General features: G+C 45.5%; 3 protein-coding genes across 3 annotated transcripts in view; 1 reads left to right on the forward strand and 2 right to left on the reverse strand.

Moving 5' to 3' along the window:
• Positions 1-22065, reverse strand: part of LOC307151409 (histone H4) — a 116687-nt gene that overhangs the window by 5303 nt on the left and 89319 nt on the right. The gene's annotated exons all lie outside the window — the stretch shown is intronic.
• On the reverse strand, positions 343-734 carry LOC307151565 (histone H2A-like; the record flags this gene model as incomplete). Its single annotated transcript, XM_079859664.1, has 1 exon — positions 343-734. One exon carries the CDS (start codon positions 732-734, stop codon positions 348-350), a length of 387 nt encoding a protein of 128 aa, XP_079715790.1. The 3' UTR covers positions 343-347.
• On the forward strand, positions 8436-9953 carry LOC307151314 (piggyBac transposable element-derived protein 4-like; the record flags this gene model as incomplete). The annotated part of the gene is made up of 1 exon (XM_079859261.1): positions 8436-9953. The coding sequence occupies one exon, from the start codon at positions 8436-8438 to the stop codon at positions 9951-9953; it is 1518 nt and encodes a 505-aa protein (XP_079715387.1).

Below are 22065 nucleotides of genomic sequence, written 5' to 3' on the forward strand. Positions count from 1 at the left end.
TGAAGCTGATATGCAAAGGAACTTATTTCAGATAAACAATTTGTATTACATACAGTAAGCTATCAAGGCTGGTAAACAACTATATTTTAATATTAGGTGAGATGGGTTGGGTAGCAAACACACGTGTTGGGATCATAATGTGCTCATAAGCATGCGCACAACTACGATAGTACCCGTTAATGTTGATGTAGAGAAATCATACATTTTATAGATTTAATGGGTTATTTCCCCCTCAAACAAATGAGTTTATGGTGTTTGTAATATTACCAGAGAAAAGCGCTCGTTGTCAGATAACATGGGTGGCTCTTAAAAGAGCCGTTGTTTCAGTAACCCAGACTTCAATCTGTTTATTTGGATTTGGCGGGTTTCTCGGTCTTCTTGGGCAGCAGCACGGCCTGGATGTTGGGCAGCACGCCGCCCTGAGCGATGGTCACTCGGCCCAGAAGTTTGTTGAGCTCCTCGTCGTTGCGCACCGCCAGCTGCAGGTGACGGGGGATGATGCGGGTCTTCTTGTTGTCCCGAGCGGCGTTTCCAGCCAGCTCCAGGATCTCAGCGGTGAGATACTCGAGCACCGCCGCCAGATAAACAGGAGCTCCGGCACCGACGCGCTCGCCATAGTTTCCTTTGCGCAGAAGTCTGTGAACACGGCCGACGGGGAACTGCAGTCCCGCCCTGGAGGAGCGAGTCTTAGCCTTGGCTCTGGTTTTGCCGCCGGTTTTGCCTCTTCCGCTCATTATTAGCTCAGTTACTTCCAACACCTCAATCTAAAATAATAGAATGAAGTTCATGTGTCTCCACACACTGTATTTAAACGAGAGTGCCAGTCACCCATTGGTTTAGAGTCTGTAAAGATTCAAACCAATCACTGAACTTCCCTCCAAAGCCCAACCCCCTTTCTGGCGGGGATTATGAACACGCATTAATTATCTGTAAAACAGAAGAGATGAAACCATTGAAATATACAATTATATGTATGAAATGTAAATAAATACAAAAATAGATATTGTACACTGTTTCTACCAAATGTGCTGCACACCTTTCACACACACACACTGTATATTCCGGGCACATTGACTGTCTGATACTGTACAGTATTATGTTCCTATTGTAATATTGGAGTTTTGTCACTGTCCATATTGTTGGATGTGGGTTGTTTGTATGGTCACAATTCTCCAGCATAGTGTTGTGTACATTCTGTCTCTACTGTGTTGTACAACATATTTCGACTGATCACTGTCTGAACCCTCTTAAGGTTTTTTTTGTTCTTTTTTTTTTTTTTTTGGCCATTTACAATAAATTCCTTATATATAAATAATGGTTTACATGAGTTTTTTTTTTTTTTTTTTTTCCAAAACAGTTTTCACTTGTTTGTTCAGATTGCATGAGTCTAGGAGGTCAAAAGTCAAATCTCATCTATTCGCTTTCAAACTTAACACAAATCATTGATATAAACGAGTTTTGCTCTTATTCAGAATTTGTGGGTGGCTCTTAAAAGAGCCGTTGAGTAACAAACACTGGACTTTATTTCTTTTTGGGCGCTGCTTTTTTAGGCTTGGCGGCTTTAGGTTTTGCCGCTTTAGGTTTAGCAACCTTTGCCTTTTCTGGGGTCTTGGCTGCTTTCTTAGCGACTTTGGCTGCGGGTTTCTTGGCCTTCTTTTTTTTTTTTTTTTTTTTTTTTGGCCATTTACAATACATTCCTAATATATAAATAATGGTTTACATGAGTTTTTTTTTTTTTTTTTTTCAAAACAGTTTTGACTTGTTTGTTCAGATTGCATGAGTCTAGGAGGTCAAAAGTCAAATCTCATCTATCCTGTAGCGGAGATAGCGTGGGTGCATGGGTGCGGCCGCCCCAGGGCCCGGTGCCAATTAGGGGCCCCTCAAACGCCGCCGATCTTGCGTCACTGGACAGGAACGGGCCCTCGCCAAATGACACATTGCACGGGGCCCTGGCAAAGTAACATATTGCCGACACATTAACTGTAATTATGAGCCAGAGCCGTTATAACCAGGGGCGGCGCAAGATATTTTTTTAACATGTGTTGAGGGGGTGCTAGACTTACTTTTAATAAATAAAATATTATTAAAGATTTATTATTATTAATAATGTTATTTCAACACAATATCTCGTTATTTCGACATGTGTGCCGAGTGTGCGTGCAACAAGAAAAATGTGCATTTGTAAATGCGGTGACACGCGTGCATTGATTTTTATTACGGTAATAAACTAGTCTTTTCTGTCAGTAGCCGCGTTTCCATTATCCTTCAAATTGCGCAAATTGAAATTGCGAATTGAAAATACGCACAATGGAAACACGTCAATTTCGCAAAAACTCCCGTTTTTCGCAAAAAAGTTTTTACGCTCGCATGAGGTGGTTTTTCAGGCGATTCGAAAAAGGAATATTTCGCAAAATTGCAATGGAAACAGTTTTTGCGCATTTACAGTCACCTGACTTAGAAGACGCGGTGTGTTTGAGGTCCATGTATAGCTACGCAAATAATAATAATTTTATATTATTTTATTATAACATTTAATAGGCTATATTTAGAAGACGCTTTTATGCAAAAAAGGAACAAAGCTGAGTGTGGAGCGGGCACTACATGGCACGGAGGCGCGGGTGCGAACACTTGCATTTTTCTATCAACAGTGGAAACAGCTTAAAATACTCTATAATTTCTGGTCATACAGAAAATAATAATACATTATTCTCTACTACTTTTATTCGTGTAAACTCACAATAACAATAAAACGTTGTGCTTTTGTAAAATAAAATAAAACAATCAGACGCACTTTCATGATCTCCGTAAACTGGAGCGCGAGAACTGAAACAAAATATAGCCTATGTAGGCTAAAGCTTGAAATGTCCACTTTAAAACGAACAAATTCGAATCGAAAGCTAATACCTTCTTAGGTGCATTTCTCTCTAAAGGCGCATCTGCTAAACAGCGGAGATGGAGATGTGATTTTAGCCAAAACAATAGTTTATTGATAATATTAATGGCTCATTCAGCACTCCGGGAAAAAATTTGAAAATTTGGCCTTAGATAACCAGTAAAATCGACATGTTTTCCATATTAATTTGTGAATATTTTAAATGTTAAATAAAGTGGCAAAAAGTCATAAACAAAAATGTGAAAATTCGTCGATATATACTTTTTTGCGCAGCAGCTGGTGTAGCCAGTTCAAATAAAAATGTTGGTGTTCAACTTAGCGTTTTAAAAAGACAACAACCGTTCATTTTTCGTTTTTTCAATTACGGGTTAAAAAAGGAACGAATGGACACAAAAGTAGCCTACATGGATCGTTTGGACAGAATACGAGACATAGTTCTTTATTAAATTCATAAAAGAAACAATAATTAGCCTATATAGGAATACTGGATTCTAAATCTCAAAGAAATGCCACAATCAAAACCTCGGAGCAGAAATTATGGCGAAACACCCAGAAACTCCTTAGGCTAGCCTATATGTGTCGTTCGCATTATAAGGGTCTTTCCCTGCTATTAATGCTTGGATAACACGCCAAGTCTCCTTCCATTAATAATAATAATGTCTATGCGGTGGCTTTGATATTATATTCCGTATTATAACGTCCGTTGCCGTGATTTTTGGAATGACTTATCGCGAGAGAAAAAAGGACGTTTTAGTCGCATAACATCGGTTAATGGAAACGCCGTCATTTCGCAATAGTTTTTTATCGATATTTAGATAATAGCGCAAAACATTTGCGCAAATCTGTAATGGAAACGCGGCTACTAGTGTCTGCTGCAAAGATGAAGTTGACGATCGCCATCTTCGTAGTGAACCCGCCTATAGCCTAGAGAGAAATGCACATCTTGGATTACATAATCAGAGAGTAGCCTATTTCTTTTCATTTTGAATTGTTTCGTTTAAAGACATTTAAAGCTTTCTTTAGATAGACTATATTTCTCATGACTGAGTTTGCGCTCCTGTTCACCTGCAATGCAATTGACCGCGCGGGCGCCTCCATGTCATGATTCATATTGTCTGCTATATTTGCTTCTTATTTAAATCCAGGCAATTGGTTGATGAAAAATGTATTAAAATTAAGATACAATTTATACGAAACGAAATTCACTTTAAATAAAGGCTTTCTACAAAACTTCATGAAGAAAATTAAGTTTAATCATGTATGACCCATTAACAAAATCATATCTGGGGTGCGTTTCCCGAAAGCATCGTTGGCCAACTATGGTCGCAAGTTCATCGCAATGTCCATTGAACTCTATTGGTAACGACGGAACTTGCGACCATAGTTGGCCAACGATGCTTTCGGGAAACGCACCCCTGAACGACTCCATGTTTTCCGATGATATATCACGGTGTTCTCTTTTCATAATCAACATAGATGGAAAAAATAACATTATAATATTTGAACAAATATGAAACTAAATGCTCTTATTTAATGGCATACAACAAATATAGTAGGCCTACATACTCTCTATTTGTACAAATTGCTGCACATTCAAGTTAATTCTCGAATTAATTTTCGAATTATTGAAAACAATAAACATACCACTTAAAAAAAATATAAATAAAATATATATACAGTTGTACTGCAGGCTACATTATTACATATGCATTCATCAGCCGGATTAACCATTAGGGCAACTGGTCACTTGCCCAGGGGCACGGGAAAAATATAATTTTCCAACGTTAAACAATTCTTCAATAATTAGCCTATTGTAGCCTAAATGTGATTTGTTTGTTTTTTCATGCATTAAAACTCGATCCTAATAATATTAAGAACATGCTAATTCGTCTCTTCAGTTACGTCACGCCAGCGCCCAGTAGGCTATAATTTTCTTCTTCGCGCAAATATTCGGATTTTAACTTTTTATGTTATTACAAAAATGGCTTAACCGCTATCTATGATGCATTTAATAAAGAAAAACGTCTTGACAAAGATGGCGGGACGTCGTATAACTTGACACTTTTGTTGTTTGAAAAGAAAACTAACAGATAGGCTAAGTTTATGACGATGTTCGAACATATTCAATTCAAAACCCAGACGACTGGCTTGTTTAGAACAAACATCAGCCATACAAGGTAAGCTATGGGTTTTTAGTCTGGCCCGCCGTGGCATGGTCATGCAATATTTTTTTGCTTGTGATATATTTGTGAGCAAGGGGTTTTCTGAAATGTAGGCTATACATAGAGAAGCCGACATTGCAATTTCTCTTCCTGACATAACTTAGTTGTTTGACAGGATTCGGGTCTCTCTCTCCTGCTATGTTTTTATTTTCCAAGATTAGTTTTAACATTATGTGACCATTGTATATCGACATGATGAAATATTCATTTAAAATCATTCGTGCATTAATGCTGCATAATTATACCTGAGAATGCTTTGACGCGTTTCCACAGCGCACGATGCTTAAGGGAACATCTGCCAATTCCAACTGCGGTAAAGTAGCCTATAATTTGTATTATTTAAAATTAGGCTATACTTTTAAAAACAGACGTTTTCAAATTCCAAAGCTTGCAGAAGGTTCCTATGGCAATACTGACGTAGGCTATACAGCTTTCCCTGTAGCCTTGAATAAATTAACTTGTCTAAGAAAATGATTCAAAAAAAGGTATAAATATCAGTTGAGCCTATGCTTACTTTCGTCACTGACACAGACGAAAATGAAAAGACTATCAGTCAAAGTTCAGCTTTTGGAGGGGAATAAGGAGATAAGGAGTATAAGGAGACTGAGAGAATAAGAAATATGAAGATGAGGAGAGAGCAGGTATTGACAAATAATAATGACAAGGTTTTAAAGCTATTTCTTATCGTTTTTTGGCCTTCACAAGTCCTAAATTGCACATGTAGGTCAGAGAAATCAAAATTTTCTCGGGGGAGCATGCCCCCGAACCCCCCTAACTACGGGGGACCTTGGGTCTTGTTGCCCAGGGCGCAGGAAATTGTTAATCCGGCCCAAGCGTTAAAAAAACGACGCTTTTAATTTTAAAATGACTTGGTAGCAGAGGGCCCCATGATGAAGCTCCGCCCCCACTGTACTGAGAGTCTAGCTCCGCCCCTGCATCTATCCCAAATGCAAACAGGTCAGAGGCAGAAAGTTCTGTAAGAAAACACAATTTCAGTGGTTTGTACGTGGTGTACAAAAAGTTCCATCTCTAGTTATTTAAAATCTCAATAGTTAGACTTATAATATATATATATATATATATATATATATATATATATATATATATATATAAAAGTAACAAAGTGTGGGATTTTGAAATGGAAAATGTATACAAACCCTGCTCCCTTGCAACAAGCTTAATTTTCACTAAATTTAAACTAGTTCTTACACACCACAAAACATATAGGCCTTCTTGCCAAATTTCTGGACTCAAACTGAATCCTGAGGGACTTTATTTGTGTGTTGATACTGATGTATGATCTTCAAATGTTTACACGTTTTCACAAAGAGTTCATATAATGTGCACAATAATATAAGAACATTGCGGAATTACAATTGTCAGATTAAAGTAGGCAATATTATTGGCATGATTGTCATCTGTCACATGAGCGGGAAAGTCAGACAAAGAGGCGCGTTGGAGAATCAACTGGTGGTTCGGGCGATGGGAAGGGATTCAAATTTAAGAGGTTTCAATTGGCTGATGTGTCTCTCTAGAAGCCCATTTCTGACCAATGAAAACACGCAACCAGAGCAGGGCCATCCAGCCCTCTGAAATTAGCCTGATCTTTAAATATTTCAATGGATCTTTCAATAAACAATGTTGTGCAGTGCAAATGCACGCTGTTGCATATTTAATAACTTAAAAAAATAACTTTTAAACATTATTTTGCAATATTTAGTCACAACTATAAGCCGTTTGATCGGTTACGGTACGGATCGCCTGTGTCGGAGACTCCTTGTCTATGAAAGAAAATTTATGCCACGCAAAAAAAAAAAAAAAAAAAATATCATAAAATTACATAGGAATGATCGATGATTTTTTTGTAGAGGCAGTTACACGAAATCCGTGTGTGTTCCATTCCACAAGCTTTATAAGATCACTGTTGGATGCATGTTTTTTGCCATCCCAATTAAATCACTGGCCACCCCTGAAAAAAAGGCCACACCCACCGGCAGTGCGAATCATTCACATGGTAATAACCTGACATAAGGTAGAGAAATCTGGTAAACGCCCCCTATCAATAGGATAAAATTGGCAGCAAACTTTTGTTTGGCATCAAAATTTCCATTTTGTTTCATCAAGATGGCACGTCACGCACGCGAGCAAGCTCTTCAGATGACCATAGACAGTGAGGAAGAATTAAGTTTTTCTTCAGAGTCCGAAGACGACGAATACCTTGACGATGAAGAACTCCATTTTGAGGAGGGCTTTGATCCAGCGCTGGACACATTTTCTCAAGAGTAAGTCATTTATTCTTATTTTAGTTATTAGAGTTGCCTACACGTATAGCTGTTTCAGACCTGTCCAGACTGAAATCTAGGCTACCTGTTTTTAATATTATGGGTGACATGTGTTGTCCTGTGGTCTTTTCATAGTATGTCTTACAAAACAAGCATTTATTCTCTATAATGTGGAGAGAGAGAAAATTAAATATTCAGACTCTGGGTTAGCTTACATCATATTCATTTGGTTTGAGGCTTTATTCCTCTTAATGCAAATATAGTGTTGGTAGCACAATCTGATAGGTAGCATTTTTCTGCAGAACACCGGCGTTTACTGTAAAATACTGGCTCATCAACTGAGCTTAACTGTGTTCTCCAGTATCTGCTGAGGTGTAAATGTTTTGAACGTGCATAACATAAGGTCGTCGATGCCCCATCAACAGGCATGAAGCACAAGACTATATATCCATTAATTGCCAATCACTTATGCATGCACTGGTATGCCACCTTCTCCAACATCTGCTTTGGTGTAAATGTTTCAATGATGCCTCATCGTCAGGTGTAAAGCATCAGCCATATCAGCCATATACATTAATTGCCAATCACGTATGCATGCACTGGTATGCCACCTTCTCCAACATCTGCTTTGGTGTAAATGTTTCAATGATGCCTCATTGTCAGGTGTAAAGCATCAGCCATATCAGCCATATACATTAATTGCCAATCACGTATGCATACACTGGTATGCTACCTTGGATAACCTAAGCTAACAAATGTTCACTAATATTTCTGCTTGTACCTTTTCTTTTCTTAGGAATGTGGTTCCTTCACGTGCACCTCACACAGGGACGGCACAAAAGCATCGTTCATTTTTCGGCGCGGTTGAGAATCTTAACGAGTATGTGCACATTATCTTATATTTTACAACTGACATTTTTTAGAACACACTGTGACATAATACATACAAAGTGATTGTGAATTTTAAAAAGCTTTTTAATGAATGGGCAATATATCACTATTAGTAATGGATAATGTCGTTGTGATCCTGTTGTCAGCATGCTCACTTTTGTTTTCTCCCCCCACAGATGTGAGAATGACTGTGAGCAGATTCCTGTTGCAAAAAGAGCCAAGAAGACTCTGTCATGGAGAGAAGAGACTGATGTCGACGTGGCCCCAAAGCCTTGGAGATTCCTGCCGGCACGGGAACCTGGGCCGCAGTTGAGTCTTGCTGACTCACACTCCCCTGTGAGTCTGTTCAAACTGTTTTTCTCAGAGAGCGCCGTGTCAAATCTGTGCCACAACACAAACGCTCAGGCTGCCAGGGCACTCACACAGGGTCGCAAATACAGTTGGACAGATGTCAGTGTTGGCGAGCTGTACCGCTACATTGGACTCGTTTTCTACATGGCCACAGTGAAGATGAGCTCCATCGCTGACTACTGGCGTCAGCACAGTATTTTTACTGTGCCTTTTCCCGCCACAGTCATGTCTCGGGACCGATACCGCACCATTTCATGGAATTTGCACATGAGCCACCCAGAGGCAGACAAGGAAAATGACAAAAAGAGGGGCACAGCTGAACATGACCGACTTTTCAGGGTCAAACCCCTCATGGACACCATCCGTCTTGCGTGCAAAGCCTTCTATCATCCTAGAAGAAATGTCACTGTGAAGGAAAGACTGGTGGCATGCAGAGCAAATGCAGGAATGAGACGGTTCATGAAAGCCAAGCCAACAAAGCTGGGCTTCAAGTGTTTTGTCCTTACGGACTCGTCGAATGGATATACTGTGGACCTCTCTGTATACACGGGCAATCACATCTTCCCCACAGGCCATGGGCTTTCTTATGATGCTGTGATGTCTCTTCTGGACAAGAAAGTTTTGGGCTCTGGGTATCATGTGTACATGGATGATTTCTACACAAGTCCAAAGCTCTTAACAGACTTGTTTGCTATGAAGTTTGGTGCTTGTGGAACTTACAGAGACTATAGGAAGGACTTTCCACGGAGCTCATCTAATGCACTGACCAACAAGTCCAGCAGGGGATCCATCCGGTGGATTCGGGATGGGCCTCTTGTGTGTGTGAAGTGGATGGACAAACAAGAGGTGTCTGTTTGCTCCACCATCCATGCTGCCTATAAAGGAGACTGTGTGCAACGAAAAGTGAAAGTACAAGATACATGGAGGAAAAAGGCTTTTCCATGTCCTGCACCTGTGTCCGCATACAACCAGCACATGGCGGGTGTTGACCTGTCCGATCAGCTGTTGCAGTACTACACTGCACAGCACAAAACCATGAAGTGGTACAGAAAAGTCTTTCTACACTTCTTGGACGTTGCTGCCACCAACGCTTTCATATTGCACAAGGAGCTTCACGGCAACATGACGCACAAGGAGTTTATGGAAGAGCTTATTGGAGAGCTCTGTGGTGTGTCTCAGAAAACAGCACCAAAACACACCAGTAGTGACCATGTGCCGGTTCCAGGAGCTGAGCTGACCTCCGATGTCAGAAATATTGCCACTGCTGGTCGCCGCCGTGTTCATTGCAAAGCAGTGCATGGAAAGAAGCTGTGACTTTCACTTGTGTCTTCATTTGAACAGGAACTGTTTCCAGAAATGGCACAAAGGTGTGTGAGTGTGCTCAAACCCCCCTTATGGTATAACTAGCTGATGTTAATAGCTGAAGCTGATGAATAGCTGAAGCACAAGTGTTAGGGCATGTCCAACATCTTCAGGATCCAAACCCTCAAATGCTACAAGGTTTTGAATATGTTATGGGAGATTTTAGACCTCCATGAACTATTTTGAGAAGTTCAGTGTGATAACAGATAACATCTCCATGTATTCTCTATTAAGGTGTTTCCCTAAAAACTGTTGTTACTTTTGCCAGCATAATCCATTGGACATCTTCCCATCGTTCTCTGTGGCACATTTACTGTCCATGTTACTGTAACCTGAGCACTGGAGCCTCATGGTAAGGCAAAGAGGAGAAAAACATCCCTTGCCAGTTTAACCATCCTGTTCAAATGCTGTCAGTCACCCAATGTACAAGAGTGTGAACAGTGGGGGTGCCAGAAAAATAAAACAAAATAACGGAAAATAAACTTCTTGTAAAAACAGTCATTTTCGGTCAATAAAATACCATTTATAACTGTAATTTTACATAAAATCTTGTTTTTCTTTAGCTTTTTAATGTTTAAGAAATATATTTACTTTAAATTATCTATAAACAAGTTTGAACACTGCTATATACAAATAACCAGCCTCTTAATTGCAAAATAAAGAAATATTTATTTAATAGTTTTAATTTAATAAAAACAATATAACAGTTTTAAAACTAGTAATGCTTTTAAAACAATTGCATCAGTGTACTTAATATGACAATACAACAATTTGTAAAAAAAAAAAAAAAAAAAAAAACGTACACAGTAGAATAATTAAACAATTTGTCTTCAAAACCAGACCACTGGGGCCCGTTCTTCGTACGTTGCTTAAAACATCCGAGATCAAATTACACATCCAAGATGATATCATCGTGCTAATCATGATCTGGCTAATTAGGTTCTTCGAACACACTTGCCGGATATGATTAGTATAGCTGGATGAGTTATCTGAGATAATTGCGCGTTCATGCGCTGGTTAAAATGGGATATGTATCGATAGTAGAAACATTGATCAGCAACGCTGCTATTGGCTGCTCAGCGTGGCCAAAGAGCGCGCACAGTTTTTCTCCTCAGCAGAGCAAGAACTAATAGTCGAAGTTTATTCGGAATTTTAATGTTTAATCAAAACGCCAGGGAACACCTCAAAGTCTGCAAAAGCCAGGAGAGAGGGCTGGCAAAAAGTAGCAGACAATTTAAATCCGTTAGAAGTGGCCATGTTAGATGTTTTTATCACTTATTAGCCTATATATTTGTATTTTAATAATTGCATAATTACTTTGTTCATTGTAATGTCAGAGTCACCACACTAACATGGGAACAAATAAAAGTGAAGTGCAAAAATATTCTACATAATGGTAATTTTTAGTTCTCTTACGAGAGGTTCTCTCGTATTGCGTAGTTACTACGCTACGGGAAAGCCTTTCTTTCTCGAGATACTGAAGCCAAAAATTATCCTTAATTTTTATAATCTTGTCAACGCAGTGCGGCAGCCTGCAGACCTAGGGCAGGCTTACTAGCGTGCCCATTGGCTGCCCTGCGGCAACTGCAGCAGCCTACCGCTGAGCCCTTGGCGTGACGTCACGACCAATGAGCGCGCTTGGCGCGCTTAATGCGTCACAGCCCGCGAAAAGGGGTGTGGCTTAGCGTATAAAAGCGGGGCTCGGAGGCTGCTTCTCTGATTTCTGTCTTTTCAGCGAAGCTCTACGCATCGCTGCTCTCTGAGGAAGCCGCCGTCGAAACAAGCGACCAGCACGCCGAGGATCTCAGCCTGAGGACGCCGGCCGCCTTCGCCGCCTTCAGCTTTCCCTGCCTGCTTCGCTATCCGGCGAATATATCCTTTTACTGCTCTGTGTTGTATGTGTTTGTGTGTTCGCCCCGCGACACACTTTGCATCTAAAAGAGCGCGAGGCGTTGTTGCAAATGCCTCGCTCATCCTGTGGCTCGTGCAGAGCCGCGCTCAGCGACGGAGACCGCCACGTGATCTGCGCTCTCTGCCTGGGTTTCGACCACGCAGCCCGCGCCCTTCACGGGCGGCTGCGAACAGTGTGAGGACTTGCCGATGTCGACCCTGCGGGCTCGACTCGCCATGTTTCACGATCCTCCACCTTCTCCGGCTGCCTCTTCCGGGCCGCGTAAGAAAAAACGCCGCTCTCAAAGGCCTTCCGAGCCGGTGGTTATAGCTGAGCGCTCGCCGGAGCCCCTCGCTCTCTCCTTCTCCCCCGCCCTTCACCGACGCGCAGCGGCCGGCCTCTGCCCGCACTGCCGTCGCATCAGGGGGTGAAGCAGACCAGCTGCTTACTCCCCTCTGTCAAGCCGCGCAAACGGCGCCGCTCACAAGGGATGTCAGAACGGACGGTCACGGGCTATAGCTTCCTTTACGTTACAAGGAAGCTACCCCCCCCCCCGGATGACGCACGCCCTCTCCCCCTCTGTTCGAGCCGCGCAAGGCGCCGCTCACAAGGGATGTCAGAAGTAGACGGTCACGGGCTGGCTTCCTTTACGTTATAAGAAAGCTACCCCGCGTCTCGGTCGCGCGCGTCACTCTCCGGCCACCTCCGTTTCTCACACATTTCTCAGTCCCCTCCTAGCTCAGGCGACTAGAAATATCTATATTGCAGTAAACGAGCCTGTTGTTATACACGCACGCCTGCAAACAAACGATGTCACAGCACATAATGACATCTTCCCGCTCTCTCTCCCTTTGTTCGAGCCGCGCAACTGCGCCGTTCTCAAGGGATATCAGAGCGGACGTCACGAGCACCGGCGAAAGGAGGAAGAGAGAGTGATTTCGTCCCGCTTAGGCCGGACTTCCTCCAATCCTCGCATATTTCTCAGTCCCCTCTAAGTTCAGGCGGCTGGAAATACTAATACTGCAGTAAACGAGCCTGTTTTAATACACGCGCGCCTGCAAACAAACGCTCGGTCATATGCTCGCACTGACTGGAAGCTCATGTGTGCCCCTGTGGCTCAGTGGCAGAACATTAGGCTTCCGCACCAGAGATCCGTGTTCGAATCCGGCTCTGGCAGCAGAAAAACTTTTTTCTGCTTGCTTCTCCGAGTTCGCGGCCAGCTTTCTTACATACAGAAAGCAAACCCGCATCTCACGGGATACATATTTCTCAGTCCCCTCTAAGTTCAGGCGGCTGGAAATACTAATACTGCAGTAAACGGGCCTGTCTTAATACACGCGCGCCTGCAAACAAACGCCGAAACGAAACACGACGCTCGGTCATATGCTCGCACTGATCGGAAGCTCATGTGTGCCCCTGTGGCTCAGTGGCAGAACATTAGGCTTCCACACCAGAGACCCGTGTTCGAATCCGGCTCTGGCAGCAGAAAAACTTTTTTTTTTTCTGCTTGCTTCTCCGAGCTCGCGGCCAGCTTTCTTACATACAGAAAGCAAACCCGCATCTCACGGGTTAAATATTTCTCAGTCCCCTCTAAGTTCAGGCGGCTGGAAATACTAATGCTGCAGTAAACGGGCCTGTTTTAATACACGCGCGCCTGCAAACAAACGCCGAAACACGACGCTCGGTCATATGCTCGCACCAACTGGAAGCTCATGTGTGCCCCTGTGGCTCAGTGGCAGAATATTACGCTTCTGCACTGGAGAACCGTGTTCAAATCCGGCTCTGGCGGCAGAAAAATATTTTTTTCTGCTGGCTTCTCCGAGCTCGCGGCCAGCTTTCTTACATTCAGAAAGCGAACCCGCATCTCACAGGATGGTGCTTGAGTATTTATGAGCGTCTAAACATATGAGCCATCAAAGCATTTGCTCTATAACGCCGATGGTGTTACAAGTGTAGAAAATGTGCCCACTCCCATGTGCTCACTGCTACACACAAAACACGGTCTCCCCGGTAACGCTCACAGAGCGCACTCTCATAAAGCGGACACATGCCGCTTGAGTACTAAGTGTAGTAAATGTGCCCACAACTCTGTGCTCACACCTAGCTGCTGCCCGCTCTATCACACAGTTACCCCGGGTTGCAGATCCTCTAAAGCTCACAAACATTCCGGCTCTGGCCGAAGGTGTCATAAGTGTAGAAAATGTGCCCACTCCCATGTGCTCACTGCTTCACACAAACATGGTCCCCATGGTAACGCGCATAGAGCGCTCTCTCATAAAGCGGACACAAGCCGCTCGAGTACTAAGTGTAGTAAATGTGCCCACAACTTTGTGCTCACACCTACCCGCTGCTCGCTCTGCCATTCAGTTACCTCGGGTCGCACACCCTCTAAGCTCCCAAACACTGGCCGTGTCATAAGTGTAAACTCTGCGCCCGCTCACGTGCACGCGCACTCACTTTTAGACATTACAATCCCCACGCCGCTTTCGCGCCAGGGGTGTTTGTCAGCAAATCGCGCTCCATCCTCTGGGACCGAGCTACCGAACGCTGTACAGCCGGCCAATACTGTTTACCAGCCCCCGTGTTCGAGCACCAGCGGCGCGCACGCCGCTCCATCCTCTCTGATACAGGTTCCCCAATCCCGCGCAGCGCGGCGATCTGAACCCAGAGACCATTCGACCCCTAGCTATGCATGCGGAAGCATGGGAAGCTATTCAGGGCGCGTCAGAATGGGTGCTGAGTACTATAAAACACGGCTATTCGCTTCAATTCGCTCGTCGCCCTCCGCGCTTTCAAGCACAGACGGAGACGAAAGTGAGTTCAGAAGCTGCGCACCTGCTTCAAGCTGAAATAGCGAAGCTGCTGCGCAAAAGGGCTATAGAACAGGTTCATCCTTCTCTGAGCGAGTCGAGCTTTTACAGCCGCTACTTCCTCGTACCCAAGAAGGACGGAGCGTTAAGACCTATTTTAGATCTGAGACATCTGAACAAAGCCCTCATGAGACGGCCGTTCAAAATGATCACAACCAGAAAAATCCTCGCGCAGATTCGCCCAGGAGACTGGTTTATCTCTCTCGATCTAAAAGACGCATATTTTCAGATCCAGATAACTCCCCGTCACAGGCCATTCTTGAGATTCGCCTTCAACGGTCGAGTATATCAGTACACAATCCTGCCCTTCGGCCTGTCTTTGGCACCCCGTACATTACGAAATGCATGGACACGGCTCTCGCTCCCCTGAGAAAACAGGGAATGCGAATACTGAATTATCTGGATGATTGGCTTATTCTAGCGCTGTCAGAGACGGAACTTGTGTCTCACAGAACAGCGCTTCTCAGCCATCTGGAGGATCTGGGTCTCTCGGTCACTGGACCAAGAGCTCGCTATCGCCCCGTCAGTCAATTTCCTTCTTGGAATAGAACTGGACTCGGTGGCTATGACGGCCAGACTGTCGGAGCAGCGCGCGCGCCGCATCCGCCTCCTCGCCGCATCCCTCCAAATAGGCAGCCGGGTTCCGCTGAGGACATTCCAGCGTATCCTGGGGCATATTGCCTCAGCTGCAGCAGCGCTCCAGCTGGGCTTACTGCGCATGCGCCCGCTTCAACGCTGGCTGAAAGCGCGCGTGCCCCACCGAGCCTGGGCGGCCGGCGGCTTGCGAGTCAAAGTGAATCAGAGCTGCATTTCAGCCCTGCAGCCCTGGCTGGCAGCCGAATGGTATCACACAGGAGTGTCTATGGGAGTGATTTCACACCGGAAAGTTGTCTCGACAGACGCTTCCAACCTAGGTTGGGGAGCGCTCTTCGAAGGCAGACCGGTCTATGGCCGCTGGTCAGACCAGGAGAATCTCCTACACATAAACTGTCTAGAGATGCTCGCGGTCGAGAAAGCGCTCAAACACTTCCTCCCATTCCTCCACGGTCACCATGTTCTAGTCCGCACGGACAATACATCGGTAGTGGCCTATGTGAATCGCCAGGGCGGTGTCAGATCAAAGACGCTCTGCACCCTGGCGGAACGCCTCCTCGTGTGGGCTCAGCACTCTGCGCTCGCTGAGAGCCGCGCATGTGCCTGGCCACCTGAACGAGGGCCCCGACAGACTGTCCAGGGACAACGTTCCCCCTGGGGAGTGGTCTCTACACCCCCAAACAGTCCAGTCACTGTGGCGCCGTTTCGGCAAAGCGAAAGTCGACCTTTTTGCGTCAAAAGACAACGCTCATTGCCCAGAGTTCTTCTCGAAGAACGAGGACGCGCTGGCCCAGACCTGGCCCAGCGGCCCGCTGTATGCTTTTCCCCCGGTCTCTCTGCTGCCTCAGGTCATCAAGAGAATCAGGGAAGCGCGCCACACAGTGCTCCTCTTAGCCCCATACTGGGAGAACCAAGCTTGGTTCCCGGATCTAATACAGCTGGCAGACTCAGCCCCCTGGCCGATACCGGTGAAGAGAGACCTTCTCTCTCAAGCCCGCGGCTCGATATGGCATCCCCATCCAGAGCGCTGTCTCTGCATGCGTGGAGCCTCAACGATTACACGCTGATCTGCCAGACGGGGTCATGAACACGATCATACAATCTAGAGCCCCCTCTACGAGGCGGCTCTACATGTCGAAATGGTCAGTGTTTAACAGATGGTGCACTGCTAAGGGGCTCGATCCACAGACATGTGGGGTATCGCGAGTACTGTGTTTCCTTCAAGAGTTACTGGACGCGGGCAGGTCCCCCTCCACGCTCAAAGTCTATGTCACGGCCATTTCAGCGCTCTCTGTTCAGAGCTGGGCCGCGCATTAGGAAGGAACGAGTTCGTCATCCGCTTCCTTAGAGGAGCCAGGAGGATGAACCCCCCGCGACCCCCCTCGGTTCCTATGTGGGATCTTTCACTGGTCTTGGAGGCCCTGAAAGCGCATCCCTTCGAACCCTTGGAAACTGTGGATATGAAATACCTCACGCTCAAAACCGTTTTTCTGATAGCACTGTCTTCAGTCAAACGAGTGGTGGAACAGCTCTTTGTTTCGTTTGGCGGGCGCACCAAGGGTCTCGCCGCCTCGAAACACAGCCTGTCCAGATGGATAGTGGACGCTATTGCTGCTGCTTATGCGTCTAAAGACCTGCAGTGCCCATTGGGCATTCAAGCTCACTCCACCAGAGGCATGGCCTCGTCGTGGGCGTGGTCCAGCGGGATTCCCATTCATGACATTTGTGCAGCGGCAGGCTGGGCCTCCCCCTCCACATTTGTTAGGTTTTACAACATGGATGTTCCCGCCTTGCAGGCGAAAGTGTTATCAGTCTAAGTCTCGCGTATGCCAGCCCACTATCTGTGCGCGGGCTACGTTGTGTGATTTAGCTCTACTGGTTGAGCTGCACTATACAGGGAATTGTCAGTTCGGACCGGCCGTGCCGCTCCTAACCCCCTAGTGTGTGCTTATGTACGGCGCTAGCCCTCTGTGGGCCGCCCGGCTCTCTGCTATCACGTTCCCCGGGCTCTCCCTGGGACTCATTCAGTGGATGCTGGGCGCGCACGGCGTTGACAAGGGTGTTCCCGTAGCGTAGTAACTACGCAATACGAGAGAACCTCTCGTAAGAGAACGTTTCGGTTACTAACGTAACCTCTGTTCTCTCTAGAAGAGGGAACGAGTATTGCGTAGCCCGCCGTGCTCGCGCCACGAGCTCATTCGCTTCATGCGACAGAAACCAGAGAAGCAGCCTCCGAGCCCCGCTTTTATACGCTAAGCCACACCCCTTTTCGCGGGCTGTGACGCATTAAGCGCGCCAAGCGCGCTCATTGGTCGTGTCGTCACGCCAAGGGCTCAGCGGTAGGCTGCTGCAGTTGCCGCAGGGCAGCCAATGGGCACGCTAGTAAGCCTGCCCTAGGTCTGCAGGCTGCCGCACTGCGTTGACAAGATTATAAAAATTAAGGATAATTTTTGGCTTCAGTATCTCGAGAAAGAAAGGCTTTCCCGTAGCGTAGTAACTACGCAATACTCGTTCCCTCTTCTAGAGAGAACAGAGGTTACGTTAGTAACCGAAACGTTATATTATAGTCTATTTTATAAAAGGCACTGTTAAATAAATGGTTGTCTGTTTATAAAAGCAACCAAGAAAAAGGCTGAGAAAAAAAAAAAAAACAAGAAAAGATCTTAGTAGCCTACACTGTAAAATATTTTTTGCTGCATTAAATTAAGGCCGTATAGTCATTTAAGCTGTTAAATCTTGAGTAATGATGAATTGCTTTGACTTGTGAAAGTGAAAACTGATAAACTTATGTTAATGTAAAAATATTTTGCCATAAGTTATTGATCACATTTTCCCGAGTGTAGTTCATTGTACATTGTGTTTTCCTCATTTGTGCACTTTTACATAATACACCAACACTTGTATTTGTTCCCAAGAAAGTGGTGGCTGAAATATGTGCAGTAAGTGGACATTTTCTAACTTTCCAAAGGAAAGAAAGTATAAGACTTTGTAATGTCCATTTGTTTCAGTTGCACTGGACAGTGAATAAACCCTCTCAGATAACTGTCATATGGCAGACTGATCTCATGAAATGGCGTATGTATGACACGCCAATTCGTATTTCCATTTTTGGCGTGTTATCAACACGCATAATCGCTTTTCAGCGTGTTTATCAACGCCGTTGATTTACGTTACATTACTGTATATAAATATATAACCTACCCCAACCGCGTCCCTAAACCTACCCATCACTCGGGTTAATACCATTTATGAGTGTTCCCCTACCATCCTAGGAAAAAAAATATTGCTCCCCAGATGTAGATATACATTTTCCTCCGTTTCGCTCGGACATTTAACGGCGTACACATACACGCGGAATCACTCTGACGTTTAACGGCGTACACATACACGCGCGTGGACATACACGCGGAAAGCTCAAAATGCGTATAAATAACACGCCACTTGACTTGAAAGTGGCGTGTATGTTTACGCAAAGTCATGATGTCATGTTGCATATGGAGGAACTAGCCTAACTGCAAGTGCATAAATAACTTTACTTAATTTATACTTGTATGCTTTATGGCTGCAATATAAGTTGCAGGATTCCACATCTACAGAAAGGCCTACAGTTAGGCCGCGGGCCGTAGTTTGCCCACCCCTGGTCTAGCCTATAGTCTACCAATCACGTTAGTGAAGCCTGAGTGACATATACTGTAATCGGCATGGTCATGATTGCATGATCTTCATAAAAAATTATGATAGCCTAAAAAAAAAACTGCTTCAAAAAACGTACTCGGTTACTAACGTAACCTCGGTTCTCTCTAGAAGAGGGAACGAGTACTGCGTAAGATATCTTACGCTAGGGGAAAATCTTTTTTCCGCGAGATATTGAAGCCAAAAATTATCCTTAATTTTTCAATAATGCAAAACGCGTTGCGGCAGCATACAGACATAGGCGAGGCAGCTCGCGCGCCTATTGGCTGTTCTGCGGCAACTGCAGCAGCCTATCGAGCGAGGCCTGGCGTGACGCCAGACCCAATGAGGGTGCTTCGCGCCTGCTGCGTTACATCCCGCCGAAACGGGCGTGGTCTAGGCCTATAAATACCGCTCGCAGGCAGCTATTATCTGGTTTTTCATCACCGAAGCAACCAGAGCGTGTGCATGCACGGCAAGATACGCAGTACTCGTTCCCTCTTCTAGAGAGAACCGAGGTTACGTTAGTAACCGAGTACGTTCTCTTACGAGAGGTCTCTCGTACTGCGTAAGATATCTTACGCTAGGGGACCCAATGCTAGACGCCGTGCATGCAGGGATCTGACACCATAGACCCAAGGGCGAAAGCCCGGGGTTCATATAGTGCACAATCACCCAGGGAACTCACAGGGAGTCCGGGAAGAGGGAGGGGTGAAACCGCACTCTTCCACACATAGCAGCGTCGCTTAGACGCTAATTACATCATACAGACAGGGCGGGGTACGGCCTGAACTGATGGGGAAGTGTGGGTCTTACCAGAGCCCGTCTACGGAGAGCCTTGGCACTTCCTATTAGCCCCATTGTATCGATCTTGGTTGCAGTTCCATTAGAATTCCACTGGAGGTGATCGCGGGCGAGTGCAGACTGAATGGGAGTCTATGGGGCTAGACAGCTAAATGTGTCTCTTTCACCTGATTGCCTTTGAGAAATCTCAGATTTTATTGTAGGTTTTGCAAGTTCAACATGGGTTATAGGTCGAAAGTTGAATGAACGAGTACATATTTATTTTCGATTTCTTACAGGTTGAGTTGTTGTTGCCCATAACACGCTAGCATTCTGCTAATGACGTCAGCATTCTGACGTCATTGATATTTTAAAAGACTTTTTAAACCAAATAAGTGACTCTAAAAAATGTAACACCCAGCAATGTGTAATTTCTTTGCATCTCCTTTCGAATACAACATTCAAATTACTAGACAAAAAATTATATCCTGAGAAAAGTGGATTTTGAGGGTTTTTCGCCATAGACCTCCATTCATTCTGCACTCGCCTGCGAGCGCCCCCGCATGGACAGAGACGTGTTACTGCAGCCAGTCCAGAAACCGGAAGTAAGCAGAGAGTGCCAATTCTCTTCCTATTAGACATTCTCTGGTCTTACACAGTTTGCCCAAACACATCTTGTGCTATTATTTTACACTGTCGATCATTTAGCTGCACTCAGCAGACACAGCATTCTGAGCTGATAGCATCAGGACAGACAATACTGGTTAACTAGACCGACAGCAGCCTGGCCTGATGGGCGGGAACCTCTAGGTTGTAAAACCTTATAAATGTAGACGGGGAGGCCCAGCCCGCCGCCGTACAAATATCTTGCAAGGCAATCCCACTCGACCAGGCCCACGAAGAGGCCATGCCTCTCGTGGAGTGCGCTCTGACACCCAACGGGCACTGCATGCCCTTAGAAGCGTATGCTAGCGCAATAGCATCAACTATCCATCTGGATAGGCTCTGTTTCGACGCGGCTAGTCCTTTAGAGCGCCCACTGAACGAAACAAAGAGCTGCTCTGTCTGCCTGAAAGCAGACGAGCGAGACACATAAGCTCGCAACGCCCTGACTGGGCAAAGGAGGCTCGCGTCTCTTTCCTCATCAGGGACCGGTAGGGCTGACAGGGAAATGACCTGCGCCCTAAACGGTGTGTTGAGGGATTTTGGAACATAACCGTGCTTAGGTTTGAGTATAACCCTTGAGTCATTCGGCCCAAATTCCATGCACGTCGCGCTCACTGAGAGTGTGTGTAAGTCCCCTATGCGCTTCACTGAAGCGAGAGCCAGCAGAAACACGGTCTTGAAAGACAGATGTTTCAGATCAATCGTCTGCAAAGGCTCGAATGGGCCACCTTTCATGGCTTCCAGTGCCGTAGAAAGGTCGCATACAGGGACTGAGGGAGGTCTGAGAGGATTCAGTCTCTTAGCCCCTCTAAGGAAGCGGATGACTAAATCATTCCTTCCTATCGACTGACCAAGCGTTGTTCTTGAGAACGCTGCTATAGCCGCCACATAAACTGAGCGTGGAAGGGGTTCTACCCTTATCCAACAGCTCTTGTAGGAAGGAAAGCACCTCCGTCACTCCACAGTCTGTGGGTGACACGCCACGGGCTGTGCACCAGCCCGAAAACACTGACCATTTCGAGGAGTAGAGACGTCTCGTAGACGGAGCTCTAGCCTGCGTGATCGTGTTTATCACTCCCTTAGGGAGCTCGACATGTACCCGTTGATGGCCCAGACATGAAGGGACCACAATTCCGGGTGAGGATGCCAGGTCGAGCCGTAAGCCTGAGAGAGGAGGTCTCTCCTCACTGGCACTGGCCACGGGACAGTGCTCGCTAGCTGCATCACAGCTGGGAACCAAGGCTGGTTCTTCCAGAGCGGTGCCACGAGCAGTACTGAGCATCCTTCTTCCCTGATCCGCTCTATCACCTGAGGCAGGAGAGAGATGGGGGGAAAAGCATAGAGCGGGCGGCGGGGCCATACATGAGCCAGCGCGTCCCTGCTCTTGGATAAAAATTTAAAATGATTTGAAAAAATTGGCGATTTATTTAGGACACCACAGACATGTTGTCCGAGCGGACCAGGACGTGGCGTCCTTTTATTTGGGGACAAAAACGCGTCAGCGCGTTGTCTACAGCCAGCATTTCGAGGCAGTTTATGTGCAGGAGCTTCTCCCGTTCTGACCACTGGCCGACGAACGGTCTGCCCT

The sequence above is a fragment of the Squalius cephalus genome (genome assembly GCF_949319135.1).
Source record: "Squalius cephalus genome assembly, chromosome: 23".
NCBI lineage: Eukaryota > Metazoa > Chordata > Actinopteri > Cypriniformes > Leuciscidae > Squalius > Squalius cephalus.